The sequence below is a fragment of the Pogoniulus pusillus genome, chromosome 17 (genome assembly GCF_015220805.1).
Source record: "Pogoniulus pusillus isolate bPogPus1 chromosome 17, bPogPus1.pri, whole genome shotgun sequence".
Classification (NCBI taxonomy): domain Eukaryota; kingdom Metazoa; phylum Chordata; class Aves; order Piciformes; family Lybiidae; genus Pogoniulus; species Pogoniulus pusillus.
In genome coordinates, this window is record NC_087280.1 from 9797879 (window position 1) to 9811838 (window position 13960).

A 13960-nucleotide genomic window follows, 5' to 3' on the forward strand; every position below is an offset into this window, starting at 1 on the left:
GCTTGTATATTAAAGGGTTGGACTTGATGATCTGTGAGGTCTCTTCCAATCCTAATAATACTGTGATATTGTGATATATTGTGCTAAGGTGTAAATATAAAGCTTTGTTCAATTTTCAGAGCCACTGAGCCTAGTCTGGGAAATTTACAAAGTGTAGGGGGGCAGGTAACACCCAAACCATCACATCTTTTATTTTGAGCCCAACGTGGGCAAATTGATTGATTGTTAATTAACTCTGGGAACCAGAATGAAACTAATGAAGCTATTTCACTTAGTGAGGGCTGTTGTGTGGCCATTTCTTTGCTTTTTTCTTTTACTATCTTCAGGATTTGACCAAAATATTTAGATCTCAGTACTCTGACGAGAGGAGCATTGTGAGATTGGCTGCCCAGAAAGAAGATGGTTCTGAGGAGTTCAAGAGTGCTCTTAGGAAAGTTCTGCTTCTAGTCCAGGAGCAACCAGAGATTGTTTAGTCCAACTTTCCTGCCAAAAGCAGGATCACCTAGGGTAGTCAGGACAGGAATGCATCCAGGAGGGTTTTGAAAGTCTTGAGAGAAGGAGACTCCACACCCTCCCTAGGCAGCCTGTTCCACTGCTCCATCACCCTCACTGTAAAGAGATCTCTCCTCACGTGGAGATGAAATAGTCTATGTTCAAGTTTGTATCCATTGTTCCTTGTTTTATTACTGCACACTGCCAAAAGAGATTGGCCCCATTCACTTGACACCCACCCCTTAGATATTTATACACATTGATCAGAACCCCCTTAACTCTCAGATACTTTAACTTTTCCCTTTTCATGAGACATTATTTTCTATCTGGTATTTGTTCTAATTATTATTTTCACTATTCATTTTTTCCTTTAGTTATGAAGACTTTAGCAACAACCTGAACTACTGTGTCAAAATGTCCTGGCACATCTCAAATACAGAACTAAGGCGAATCTTAAGGAAGAAATTAAGACCTGTACTTATGCTGTATGTGCTAGTCCATTTAATTGCTATCACTCATTGTGGAGGTTACTGAACTTTGGACTTCAATTTCCACTGCTCCACTACACCCAAGCAGCGTAACTGAGTCAATAAGTATTACAATATTTAGGATTCTTTCAAAAAGCACGGTGATGTGGGTTGTGACGAACAGTAAAATTAGTAAGAATTGGTATCCCACAAATTCAATCATTTTGAGTATGCCACGCCTCCTTGCTCTGTATGATGTGACATACTGCAGTTGTGTCAATGTGTGTGTGTATCCAAATAACATCTGCCATTCTTTTGGAGTAATAGAATTACTGTGAACTATTTACCAATATTTCTAGATGCTGACTGATAGGTTTTCACTTCAGGTTCTTCCTTTCACAGAGGACGTGGATTTTTCAATGTTATTATTAAACTCCTTCCAGTCAAGCAAGTTCAGCAAGATTTGTTTTTAAAATTCATTTCACAATCATTTATATGAGTTTCATTTTTCGAGGAATAAAATTCAGAATTTGTAATGACCCAATGATCTTAACTTCAAAAAGTCTTATAAATAGGAAATAAAGCAAGGCTTTCTTTTCCTGGTCAATAGGAAAACAAATTTAATTCCCTGACACACACATATTTGTCACAGAAAAATGAAACACTAGACAAGGAAGCAAGTACTGTTGAGTAGGAAAGGAACACTCCATAATTACAGAAAATCATGTCACATAATTCATCTGTATTTCTCAGAGAGCAGGCAAGCTAGAGAAAAATTTTACCATCACATCTTTATCATTAAATATAGAAGATTAACTTTTAAAGGGCTACCCCAGAACATTTAGTACACCCAAAGAGACTTTCACAATTAAAAAGCAGTTTCATGTTTAGATTTAGATAAAGAAAGTAAATTCTGAGACAAGCTTTCAAGCTTTCATTGATTTATTTCTGGCTAAAAGAATTATACTTCTTAAGACCTGCCCAGGCAAGAAGGTGTAGTAATTAAAGACAACAGAGAGTATTTCAAGCACAAGCAGGCTGCCTGCAGTATGAGACTCTGCATGTAAACACATTTGTCATGCAGAGAATAGAAAACTCAAACAAGTGAGTTTCATGGAGAACAACAGGTGCAACACGGTGAAACCCAAAGATGATTATGCCCAGAATGGTACAAAATTTTATTTATTTTTTTAATATGTGATAAAATTAATGTGGACAATCAGAAAAATATTTGCTGGATTATTCTATATGCCTTCTTTGATGTATTTCTCAGAGAATGTTATTGTAATTGAACAGGCTAGTCTGAAGTGTTGGGTATCCATACATGTTTTTAATTTTACATTAAAATATGCATGAAATATATATATATATATATTATATTGTTGTGATTAGCCTGCTCTCTGTAACCTTCATAACATTCAATCAAAGCCAAGGAAATGTATTTTTGATTTTCAAATCAACATGTAATATTTAATTTGTTGTATATTTGCACCAAAAGCTACATATTTTTGAGGTCACAAATCTAGATACTGAGGTTCTACCTAAATTTGTTTAAACAAACAAACAAACAAACAAAGTAAGTAGTAAGATTCATACCTAAATTATACCATACATCCATTTCTCCACTCAGTGTTCTTACTTCAATGATAGTTTGTCCAAGAAAGTCATCTGATTCCTTTTTGAAATGTTGTTTTACTCTAGATTTGATGTCATCATCTTCATCCCATACTCTCACTTTTATTCTGTCTGTAGAGTTATGGCATTCACTGTAAAAAATAACAAAAATAATTATAGACAGAGGCTACACACATTTCTACTGCTAATTCATTGTCCTCAATTTCTGTACAAAATGACAGAATACAAACCTGTAACACTCAATGGAATAAAAGGCCAGGGACAAAACTACAGTTATCATACATAGATATTAACTTGAACAAATTCTCTCTCTATATATATAATTTTATTACTGAATATAAATTGATGAGTATAAAACTCTTTATTAAAATTTCAAATTTGTAATATGTACTTTAACAATTATCTTAGGAAAGATACAGTTGGATGAGATTTATTCATTCAGGAATGGTACATAGTGCATACAGTAGATCACAAAAGTAGTAGCCTAGAATGTTATAACACAAAAAGTGAGGAAATCTTAGAAAACATCTCCAGCATATGGCAGAAAGCTTTTGAAATAACTCCATCAAGTATGTACAAACATCACAGCAAGGCAAGGCAGGCAATCAGGAAAACCTAGCAAAATAAATAGCGGCTTTCTTTTAAATTATATATTACTTTTCTCCAAGACCTCTATTCCCTGGTAAGGAGAAAGAGGAGAGACAGAATGTCATACAGAGAAAAAAATCCTTGCAAATGTAAGTAGCTTACTAACTCCTTTTGAGTTGAGTGGATTTGAGAAAATACTACATGTACAAGTGAGTGAGGTGGCTTCACTTGCAATCTGCAGTGTTAATAGCAGATACAAAAATTTACTTCCAACTCTATCTTGCATATGTTGTCCCACAATTAGAAAAGAAATTCTAATGCTGCTTATTCCTGTAAGCCACAATAAAGACTCTTTTGCTATTGTTCACTATTAGGTTTTAATTATTCCACTGTAAACCCCTTACCGCAGAAGTCTGGTGATGAAAAACTCTCTGATGACATTTAATGGCTACTACAGATCTGCCATCAGTTAGAAGCCATATCACACTGATGAATCTGTACTAACCCAGGCTTTTTAAGTCCATCCCGTAATACTAGCAAACTATTCAACAGATTACAAATCTTGAATTATCTCTATTGATAACCTTAAAGTGTGGCAGTAAGTTTTCATCTTCAGCAAAGTCTTAGCCTGATGTTAGATTAAGAATTCTTACTTGAATTCTATTCCAAACACCACCACTGCTCAGTGACCTGTCTCAGTGTTTCCAGCATTAAAACAGTAATACTGTAACTTATCTCCCAACTGGATTCCCTCAAGGGTGTTCTAAGAATTAATTAGTGGTGGTAATGGGTTTTGGAAGCACAAAGTGCTTTAAATGGTACTATTACTGTCAAGGCAAATCAGTCACAAAAATGGCACATGCAGCATTTGCTCTGTCTCACTGTGACATCACTCAGTGTCACAGAAATGATTGTGTCTGTCTGCATTCCAAATTTTAACATTGCAGATATCTCTGGTAATTTAAACCCACATTGTTCTGTGATCAGCAAAACTAATGAAGCCTAGTTTCATCTTGTCTTATGACTGGCTTCCCTGGTATCTAACAAAGTGTAATCACCTATTGAATCTTCACCCATAATTGGGATTTTCATAAATTAGCCCTTCATGTGAGCTCTCTGGTGTCTATTATGAGATGAGCTCATATTGAGGATGCTGTTAGGATTTTATCTATGACTCCTCATTTTCATAGATCATGATAGGTATAGTATTAGGCAGTCTGTGAAATTTCTCTGACCAACCACAAAATTCCAAATCTATTGGTAAGGACATATGTAATATAGGAAGACAGAGATGCATCAGATAAAAAACTTGCCTTAAGAAAAAAGACCAGACCTAGAAATCATTTAATTTCTTTAAAATATGGCTATGAATTGTTGCTTAGCATTGTTATAGTCCTAGATTGCACTTAGCTGTACATCCAATTGAAACACTGAACAGGATTGCTGCAGTGGCATAGAGAGATCCATCACTGGTGAGGCAGTTTGTGACTCTCATTATCATATCTGCTCTGTTAATAGAACTCATCTTTTTTCTAAATTAACTTTTAATTTGCATTGCATTTCACAAATGAGTAGTCCAAGAATCAAAACATACAGTACTTTTAATCAAAGCTTCAAAGAAGTGGAAAAAAAATCTTTCCTGTTATAAATAACATAGAAAAATCTGTTTAGATCTGGTCTTGGACTCCCTGGGAACTTTTCAATGTCACATAAAATGATCAGGTTCTTTTAAAAAAAAAAATCCTTGAATATGACAGAACAAAGAAATGAGAAAAGGAAAACCTTATATTATTCTTCTAATTTTACAGCTGGGACAATGATTCACAGATAGATTAAATTACTCTAAAAGTATCTTGCTTGCTTCTATCTTACAGTGCCTATTCCTCTTCTCAAAATGTGCTTGGCCTTTTTCTTTTCTCCTGAAGCATTAGCAAAAAGAGTTATATATATATATTTATATATATAAAAATCTAAGTGTGAGACGTTTCTTCTATAAACATTCCCTCTAGTCTCCAATAAAAATTTCTAAGATCAAAGTAATGTTCACCACATAACTCTCCAGAAATGTCAAAACCAGAGCCAACATGATTTACCTATGTTTCAGATGACTCACTTTGGTTGTTGATGGACAAATCTAATGTTTTCAGCAGGCTACTTCAGCTGAAAACAGCCACTCAGTCTATGCAAGAGCACATGAGGAATCATGCTGGTTTGTGGTAACTGAGTATAATTTTTTTCTCTATTTTGTTTTCATTTCCTTTCTCTACTTCTGTATTTCCTTAGCCTGTTACAAAAGTGCCTGCATTTTTTTCACAAACACACACACTAAAGCCTGATAAGAAAACTTGGTACACATCACTTTACAACACTAACCACAGCAAGATTTAATATTCGTATCTTTATGTCAGGTGGATATTTAGATGCAGACCACTGAGAAACAGTACTTTGTACTTTTAAATGCTGTAATTCATTCAGTGAGTCAACAGAGACTTAATTAAAAACACAAACAGTGAAGTGCTGCTTGTCTGTGTGAACTACTTACATGAAAACAACAACAGCTCAAAACATGGCAGAGATTAAAAAAAACAAACACAGCACAGGAGAGGTCTGGGGAGGGTGTGTTGTTGGGTTTTGTTTGCTTTCTTTTGATTTGATTCGTTGTGAGTGTTTTTTTTTTGTTAGCTTTGTTCATTTGTTTTTTGTAACCCCCTTATAAAGAAGTATAAAGAAAACATGTCCTGTAACAATTACCATAAAACAATTCAGGAATTGAACCTTGATGAATTCTTAATTTTATTCTCCTAGATCACAATATCTTGGATGCTGTATGGTCTAGATTGGGAATGGAATGTGATTATAAAGAAACTACATGGTCATGGAAGACAACAGTAGAATGAAGTTCAGGAAGGCATTCATTGCTAATGAATGGTTATTATTACTGTTGCCTCTACTGCAAGTCAGCAGCAAAAACACTCATTGCATTGCTATGAAAAGTCTGTCCATGCTCTTCAGTGCTTAGAGATTGCCCCACTGTCTCTTAGGAAATCTTCCTACTCCTACTGGAATACTAGTATCACTATCTGCAAAAGTTTTCTGAAGTCTGATTTAAGCCTATGTGAATGGAACTTATGCCTATTATTTGTACTGTAACAGCAAGCCTGAAAAACAGATTATTCCTTTCCTCTTTGCAGGAGAAAGGATGTGTTTAAAGACATCCTTACCTCCACTACTTGTCTCTTCTCTAGTTTGGGCAATTCAAGTCTTTACAGTGTGGTCATAGACTGTAATTTCTGATAAAGGAGAATGAGACTAATTATGTCTTTTCTTGCATTATTTTACTCTGTCACAACAAAAAGAGAGTTGTATAAAATTAACTTGGATTGATAGCAGTTTGAAAAGACCAAACATATTGTACCATGAAACTGAAGAACATTGTTGCTGAACAAATAATTGATCATTCAAATTAGTTCTGAGGGTGTTCTGCTGTGTTTTTTGAGGCTGAGACTCTGAGATTAATTAATTAGTAGGATGTCTCTCAGAGACTGACAGCTGGATGTCTGAACTAGTTAACTAGAAATTCTCAATTCATCAGAAACTCTAAATGGAAATCTTCAAAATACGAAGCAGATGAACAGCTTCTCAGATCAACACACAGACTTCAGCTATTGTGGTCTCTAAACTATCAATGGTATTTGGTGCTAGGGGATACTAATCTATGCTGGCTTTCCATGGTCATTTAGCAGAGGGCTACATTATGTTGTCCTAAAAACTCATGATCTGCTTACTATAACATTTACGTTTGGGTGATGTGTGATAAAACTAACTAGAATGCTGTCCTCGCTCATTTGCTATGACAGAGCAAATGCACAGTGGGAAGCCAATAGTTTTCCAAGTTCATGTTTTGGAGATTTAAATTACTGTTTAGATAGTTTAAGTAAATATATGCTTGTAAGATTTTGAGATATATTTTATTTCTGCAATTCACCATTTAGGAGTTATAACGATGATTACTATTTGATTTTTAAAAAGGCAATCAAATATTTACTAAAGTACCTAATTTAAATGAAACTTCCTGAGTCAATTAAATAGTTATATTTATCTACTTCAGATTTAGTCTTGTTGGTAAACTTTTATAGTTTATTTAATACACTTGAGAAATGCTCATATAGCTTCAACTGAAATCCAGTGCATTAAATAAGTCAGGGAGGCAAGTTTATTTAAGAAAATACAAGTGCTATTGAAAAGGTATCCAGTTCAAGGCAGTTATTTGGGAGCTGTACGCTATTAGCAATGTTTGGAGGATTTTTATTAATGTTGTTGCTAGACCAGCAGATGACAGTAATGCTTAGTGCTGGATGAGAAAACACAACAAAATATTTGCAAGCCTTCAGGGACATCTGAGCCCTGCTGAAATCACAGAATCAACTCAACCAGGTTAGAAGAGACCTACAACATCATCTAGTCCAACCTAGTACCCAGCACTATCCAATCAACTAGACCATGGCATTAGGTGCCTCAGACTGCCTTTTCTTGAACACCTCCAGGGACAGCAACTCCACCACCTCCCTGGGCAGCCCATTCCAATGGGAAATTGCTTTGGGAAAAACCTCCTCCTAACATCCAGCCTATACTTTCCCCAGCACAACTTCTGACTGTGTTCCCTTGTTCTGTTGCTGGTTGCCTGGGAGAAGAGACCAACCCCCACCTGGCTATGGCCTCCCTTCAGGTAGTTGCAGACAGCAATGAAGTCCCCCTTGAGCCTCCTCTTCTCCAGGCTAAACAACCCCAGCTCCCTCAGCCTCTCCTCACAGGGCTGTGTTCCAAGCCTCTCACCAGCTTCATCGTCCTTCTCTGGACATGCTCCAGTATCTCAACATCTCTCTTGAACTGAGTGGCCCAGAACTCTGCATCTAATAAGGAGTGGAGGTTGTCCTTGCCCCTTCTTTTGCCATTAATGTATTTATAGAAGTATTTTTTATCCTCCTTAACGGCAGTGGCCAACCTAAGTTCTAAATGGGCTTTTGCCCTTCTAATTTTTTTCCTACAAGACCTAGCAACATCCTTGAACTCTTCCTGGGATAAAAAAAAGCCTGACTCTTTCTTCCAAATCTTTGAGAAAGCACATTTTAAAATTTGTAACAAGTTTGCTGACTTGGTCATTCAACTTCTTGATACTACGCAAGACAAACAACTAAGTTAAGCAAGATCCTGAGCTGTTCTGCTGCTGCTTTGTAAATTCAAGGTTGTTCAGGAAAAAAAAAGGCACCAAATTTTTATCATCACTGATGGAAAGTTTCATCAAGTTGTGTGAAATTAACATCCCCTTTTGAATAGCACTATTAAGCATACACACAGACTTTTGCAAGGTATTATCAAAAGGTTAGACTGTTACAATGTGTCAGCAATTTGCATATATTCTCAGTAAAAACGTAAATGAAACCATTGCATTTAATACCAAAATTGTATATCCTTTTTTATTATTGTAATTTATTCTTTTCATAATTTACTGTGTTTTCACACAGCTTCCACTAAATAGCTCCTAATATTATGTGATAATATTGTGGTAGCTTCTTCCAGGGTAGAGTAGTCTAGAACTTTACTGAACAGCTTTTAAAAATCTGGCTAAATAAATGGTTACTTTTCACGAAAAAATTTCCAGAGAAAACCTAGGGTTTATATTAGCCTTTCAGTATCTTTAATTGACTTTAACAATAGTTAAGTGCACACCACAGACTACTGCATGCAGCAATCATGCTGAGAAATAATAAATGCTGAAATATTTTTGCTACATGCAGAGTGGTGTCCTGGTTTCAGATAGGACAGAGTTAAGGTTCTTCCTAATAGTGGGGTAATGCTGTGCAAGAAAAACAAGTTGGTAGCATGCTGATGTTTTAATTGTTGCTCAGTAGCACTTGCCCTATGTCAATGACTTTTCCATTTCCTGTGGCTCTGCCAGCAAGCAGGTACAAAAGAAGCTGGAAGGCATTAGGGCCAGGACAGCTGACCTGAACTAGCCAAAAGGGTATTCCATACCATAGGATGTAATTCCCAGTATATAGAATGGAGGATTTGGCTGGGAGGGCCCAACTGCTGCTCAGGCATCAGTCAGTGGGTGGTGAGGAATTGCACTGTGCATCACTTGTCTTTTCCTGGGTTTTATTTATGTCTATTATCTTCGTTTCCATCACACTTATTAATATTATTCTTTAGTATCGTTGTTGTTAATACATTATATTGTATTTCACTTATTAAACTGTTATCTCAACCCATGAGTTTTACTTTTTTCATTGATTCTGCCTTCCATCCCACTGAGAGAAAAGGTAGGAGTGAGAGAGCTGCTGTGCAGTGTAGTGGATAGCTGGGGTTAAACTACAATATTGAGGAATAACACTGAGAAAATCAATACTCTCATCAGAGTGGTCACATCTCAGTCAGGAATGTGTTGTATCCTAAGGCAATATTTTCAGGAAAGGATCAGCATAGTACCTGTGAATTAGAGCGTTCTGCTTCTGAAAGAAGTTCTAGGAACATTGCCAGAACTGCCATGAGATCATATTCAGAACTTAGTAATGTATTACAGACTGAAATGTTTACTATGCACTCTGGGTCGAACTTCTGTGGTACGCTGACAACAAACTATATCATGTTCTGTTCAGAGGCTGGGGGCAAAGAAAGGAGTTGGGAGGATTGCACCATTTTTCTCATGTCAGCTTTCTGGACAACGCTCAGCCTTGGAACAGACAGCCCAGAACCTGAAGCATACTAGTTACTATGAAATTCCCCACTTTAACCTAGGATAATAGTAATATTGAATAAAACCACATTTAACTTGCATGGTCAGTATCTGAGGTATAGGAAAACATTTCTAATGCAAACATTTGGTGTGTAAGGTCAAAGTCAGAAAACTGTTACTTAGTTTCCAGCCCCCCCCAAAAAAAATCAAACCCACAAACAACCCAGAATAAGTAGATGTTTACAAATAGATTCCTCTAAGACATAATTATGAAAGATATGATTATTATATGAAAAAGTTACAGTAAACTTTCATACTCTCTCCATTCAGAACTTGCTGTTTTATTAATGCTATGAATATACACAGTACAGACAACAAATAATTCTTTAACTTGGTAGCATTCTACGACCTAAATGTAGATTTAGAAAAGCATGAAACAATAATATCTTCTGTACTTACAAATAGAATTTTTCATCCCATACTGGATTCAAGTTTCCAAAAATAGTCTTTGTTCTCCTCTTGGTTTTGCCAACTTGTACAGTAACATATGGGTCACTCGAGCCAGTTTTGTCCTTAGCCTGTAAGCCCTGAGCACAAAGAACTGCAAAAATAGGAGAGAATTGTGCTTTAACCCTCATAGCTTCATTGCCAAGAAATAAAGGAGACAGTAACAACAGCAATGGGAAACAAAGCCCTCAAACTGAAAAGTCTCAAAAGCAAGCTTCCTGCATGAATTTTCGTAGTGGCTGTTACTTGGAGATAGACAGGGCTTGTCTAACTACCCTTCTGGACTGCATACAATTTAGAAATGTGCTTTAATAGAGTAATACATTAAAAAATTTACTACAGAGCACAAAACAAATACTTCTCTCATGATGCATAATTCGGACACTCTTCTCAAACTGGTTTAAATCACTACGACAATTAATATAATGGTGTTGTATAACCTTCAGTCTAATAATTCCCTAAAAATTCCATTCTCAACTCCCAACAAATATTTCCAAAGTTTTCCCAAAGATCTGAATTAGAATTTCCAGAAGAAAACTTCCAGTTTTGAGAAATCTGTGCTGTGGATTATGAAATTAAACATGAGGGGTATAGTTATGACTTGTCATTTGTTTTCTTCATACAAGAGACAACCTGTGAGGATTTCCAGAATACTTCCTATTTTAACACAGACAGGGTGACAGCCTAGATCAATTATCATTAAGTGTTTATGTATTTGTCAGCATTTTTGACAGTTAAGTGGGTGTAATGCATATGTATTGTATCACAAATACCAGCACACATCATTTGATTTTTCCATAATCATTTATAAAACTGGAGCTCTCAGGAGAAGCTAGAGCTGTCAAACTGCAAATCTACAGGGCTGCAGAGAAAACACTTGCCATAGATCCTAGCATGAGCATGGCTTAGGTTTACTGTTCGGTACACCTCTAAAATGCCATCAAGGAAAGATTGCTGCTATTCCCACCAGAGATTATGAATTTTGCTCTTCAGAAACCCTAGGTCCTTTTCCACTATTCTCTAAAATACAGCAATTACTTCAGGATTGTCTCTAAGTTTCTTCACTTGGTGTGGAAAATTCTCTCATGAAGAGAGAATCTTGCATTCCCTCTTCAGGAAGTAGTCACCAAATTGAAGGAAGTGTTCACTTGCATTTATTTGACACTTGTGAAGCCATGCTCAAATTATATTTTGTTTCCAGACTTTGAAGCTCCCCAGTAAAAGAGGCTGACAAACTGCAGAAAGTCCAGTGGAAAGTTGCCAACTGCACAACTTTAGGTCACATGATATATGAAAAATGGCTAAGGGTGTTGCATTTGCTTATCCTGGAGAAGAGGAAAGGTAAGAGATCAAGCTGCAGTTCTCAACTACCTAAAAAATATGTCATAGAGACAATGAGCTCCAGAACAAGGTCATCTAGTTGAGGATGCCACTGCTTATTGCAAAGTGGTTGGACTAGATGATGTTTAAAGGTTCCTTATAGCTCAAACTATTCTGTTTCCATGAAGGCAGCCTCTCCTCAAAGGCAGTGAAATAATCAAATGTAATAGCTGTAAGCTGCAGCAAGAGAAGTCCAGGTGGATATTCAGGAAACACTTTTACAATGTGAGTAGTTAATAACTGAAACAGGTTGTCTAGTAAGCAGGACAGATTTCCCAGAGAAAATGTAGAATCTCCATCCTTGGAGAGTTTCAAATCTAACTTGGACAAAGCTACACAAGCTAATCTAACTGTTTTAGCAGAAGGTTTGAATATACTGCAGAAATCCCTTCCAGCATTACTTCCTAATACGACAATTCATTTATTAGGTCATGATTCTGCAGAACTCACACTCTGCAGTATAAGTTTTACCTTTAGAAGGGAAGAACTAAGTCATTCAGCAATATAAATGAGCTTTGTACCAATCCTAGTAAAGTGTTTACCCAACAGACAGACAGTCTGAAAATATTTGCACATTTACTAGTCTCATATCCTAGTCTCCTGTTTCATAAAAAAAAGAGGATAAATATGCCAAATATCTTGTAAAACATCTTAGGAATATTACCATATCTACAAGTGTGAAATATCAGGCACAAAGAACTGACTTAATCATACCTTTTGTGCAAGTTGCTGTTAAGCAGTGAGAAAAATGCATGTCACTTAAGTACACACTAGTGTTTGTTTAAAAAATACAGCTTTTTTCCCCTCATTTTTAGCAAAACTAATTAGCTAAAGTTCCTGAAGTTTACCTCCTTATCCTCCATAACAGAAACAATACAAATCCCACAGAAAGATATTTAATTGACTTTTAATATAAAAAGAGGACTTGCTATTTTCTTGTGGTATTAAAACAAAATAGAGGATAATTTAGATGTGAAATATAACTGAAGTCCTCTGATGCAAAGAGCCCTTCACATTATTGCTTTTCAATTCTATGGTCTTTCAGTTTAATCTGTACTTGTCTCTACTTATATCACTTACAGTCAGGCTGACCTGTCAGCTGAGCTTTAATTTAGACTTTCTGTGCTGAGATTTTAATTCAAAAACTGAAATGTCAAAATCAGTGGATCTGGAAATCTTTACGAGAAACCAGAGTAATGTAGTTGGAAGGAATATCAAGTATGTTCTGGGTGCACACATTTCCCTGGCTCAGCTTCACTAAACTGGAACACATTGCTAGTCAAGCAACAAGAATGGATGAGGCATTTCAAACTAAAAGGGTCTGGAATTGCAAACTGCAATGTTCTTAGCATTACTGTCATTAAAACCCCATAAATTCAATTGTGAACTCGTGCACTTCGTGGCAAAGGTAACACAGGGGACATTGGTAGGAGATAGAGGAGATAATTGTCTTCCCTCCTAGAGTAGTGGAATATAAAGTTGTTTTGCCAACAGCTGCAACTTAAAGCTCCCCCAGTTTGCATGCTATAAATCCAACTGTTTATAGATGCACCAAGTAGTCAACAGAACACACAGTTCCAGCTCTAATGACAATAAATCTTGTTCTTAACCCAGGTGACTAGAAAAGAAACAGCCTTTAAAATGAACAGCTCAGAAGAAAATTTACCTGTGATGGTTATTTTTGCTGACCATTTGGATGTCCCATCCAAAACATTTTGTTTTGCTGCCTTTGTATATTGTACAAAATCTTCTTTGGAAATATTAAACATTTCCTGGATCACTTCAAACACTTCTGGTCTGTTTTTCTCTCTAATCTTCATTCTTTCCTTCATAGCGCTAATAATATTCTGTGTTTTATCTTCTGCACCATGTTTGGAACTTTTCTCAGCAGCTCCTGAAATGAGAGAAAATGTCAATACTTTTATTACAAAGTTGCTGTCTTAGTTCTTTTCCTCCTCTAGAGTCTCCAGGCAATTTTTAGTACTTCAACACTCAAAAGATATGTTATTATATTATCCAGATGAAACATGGATAATATAATATCAAGCCTCTTACATTTATTATTTGTGACACCTAAAATTGTCAATAGTTTAATATGACATGTTAATACACAACTTCCATTAGGTTTGTGCTATACCTGGAAATGTTCATTGATTCA

At 36.0% G+C, this 13960-nt stretch overlaps 1 protein-coding gene across 1 annotated transcript in view; it reads right to left on the minus strand.

Moving 5' to 3' along the window:
* UNC13C (unc-13 homolog C) overlaps positions 1–13960 on the minus strand; it is a 142101-nt gene that overhangs the window by 82414 nt on the left and 45727 nt on the right. Inside the window, exons 7-9 of the mRNA XM_064157581.1 lie at positions 13469–13696; positions 10375–10516; positions 2556–2725 (exon numbers count right to left, since the gene is read on the minus strand). Coding sequence (XP_064013651.1) covers positions 2556–2725; positions 10375–10516; positions 13469–13696 — 540 coding nt within the window. The remainder of the gene's footprint in view (positions 1–2555; positions 2726–10374; positions 10517–13468; positions 13697–13960) is intronic.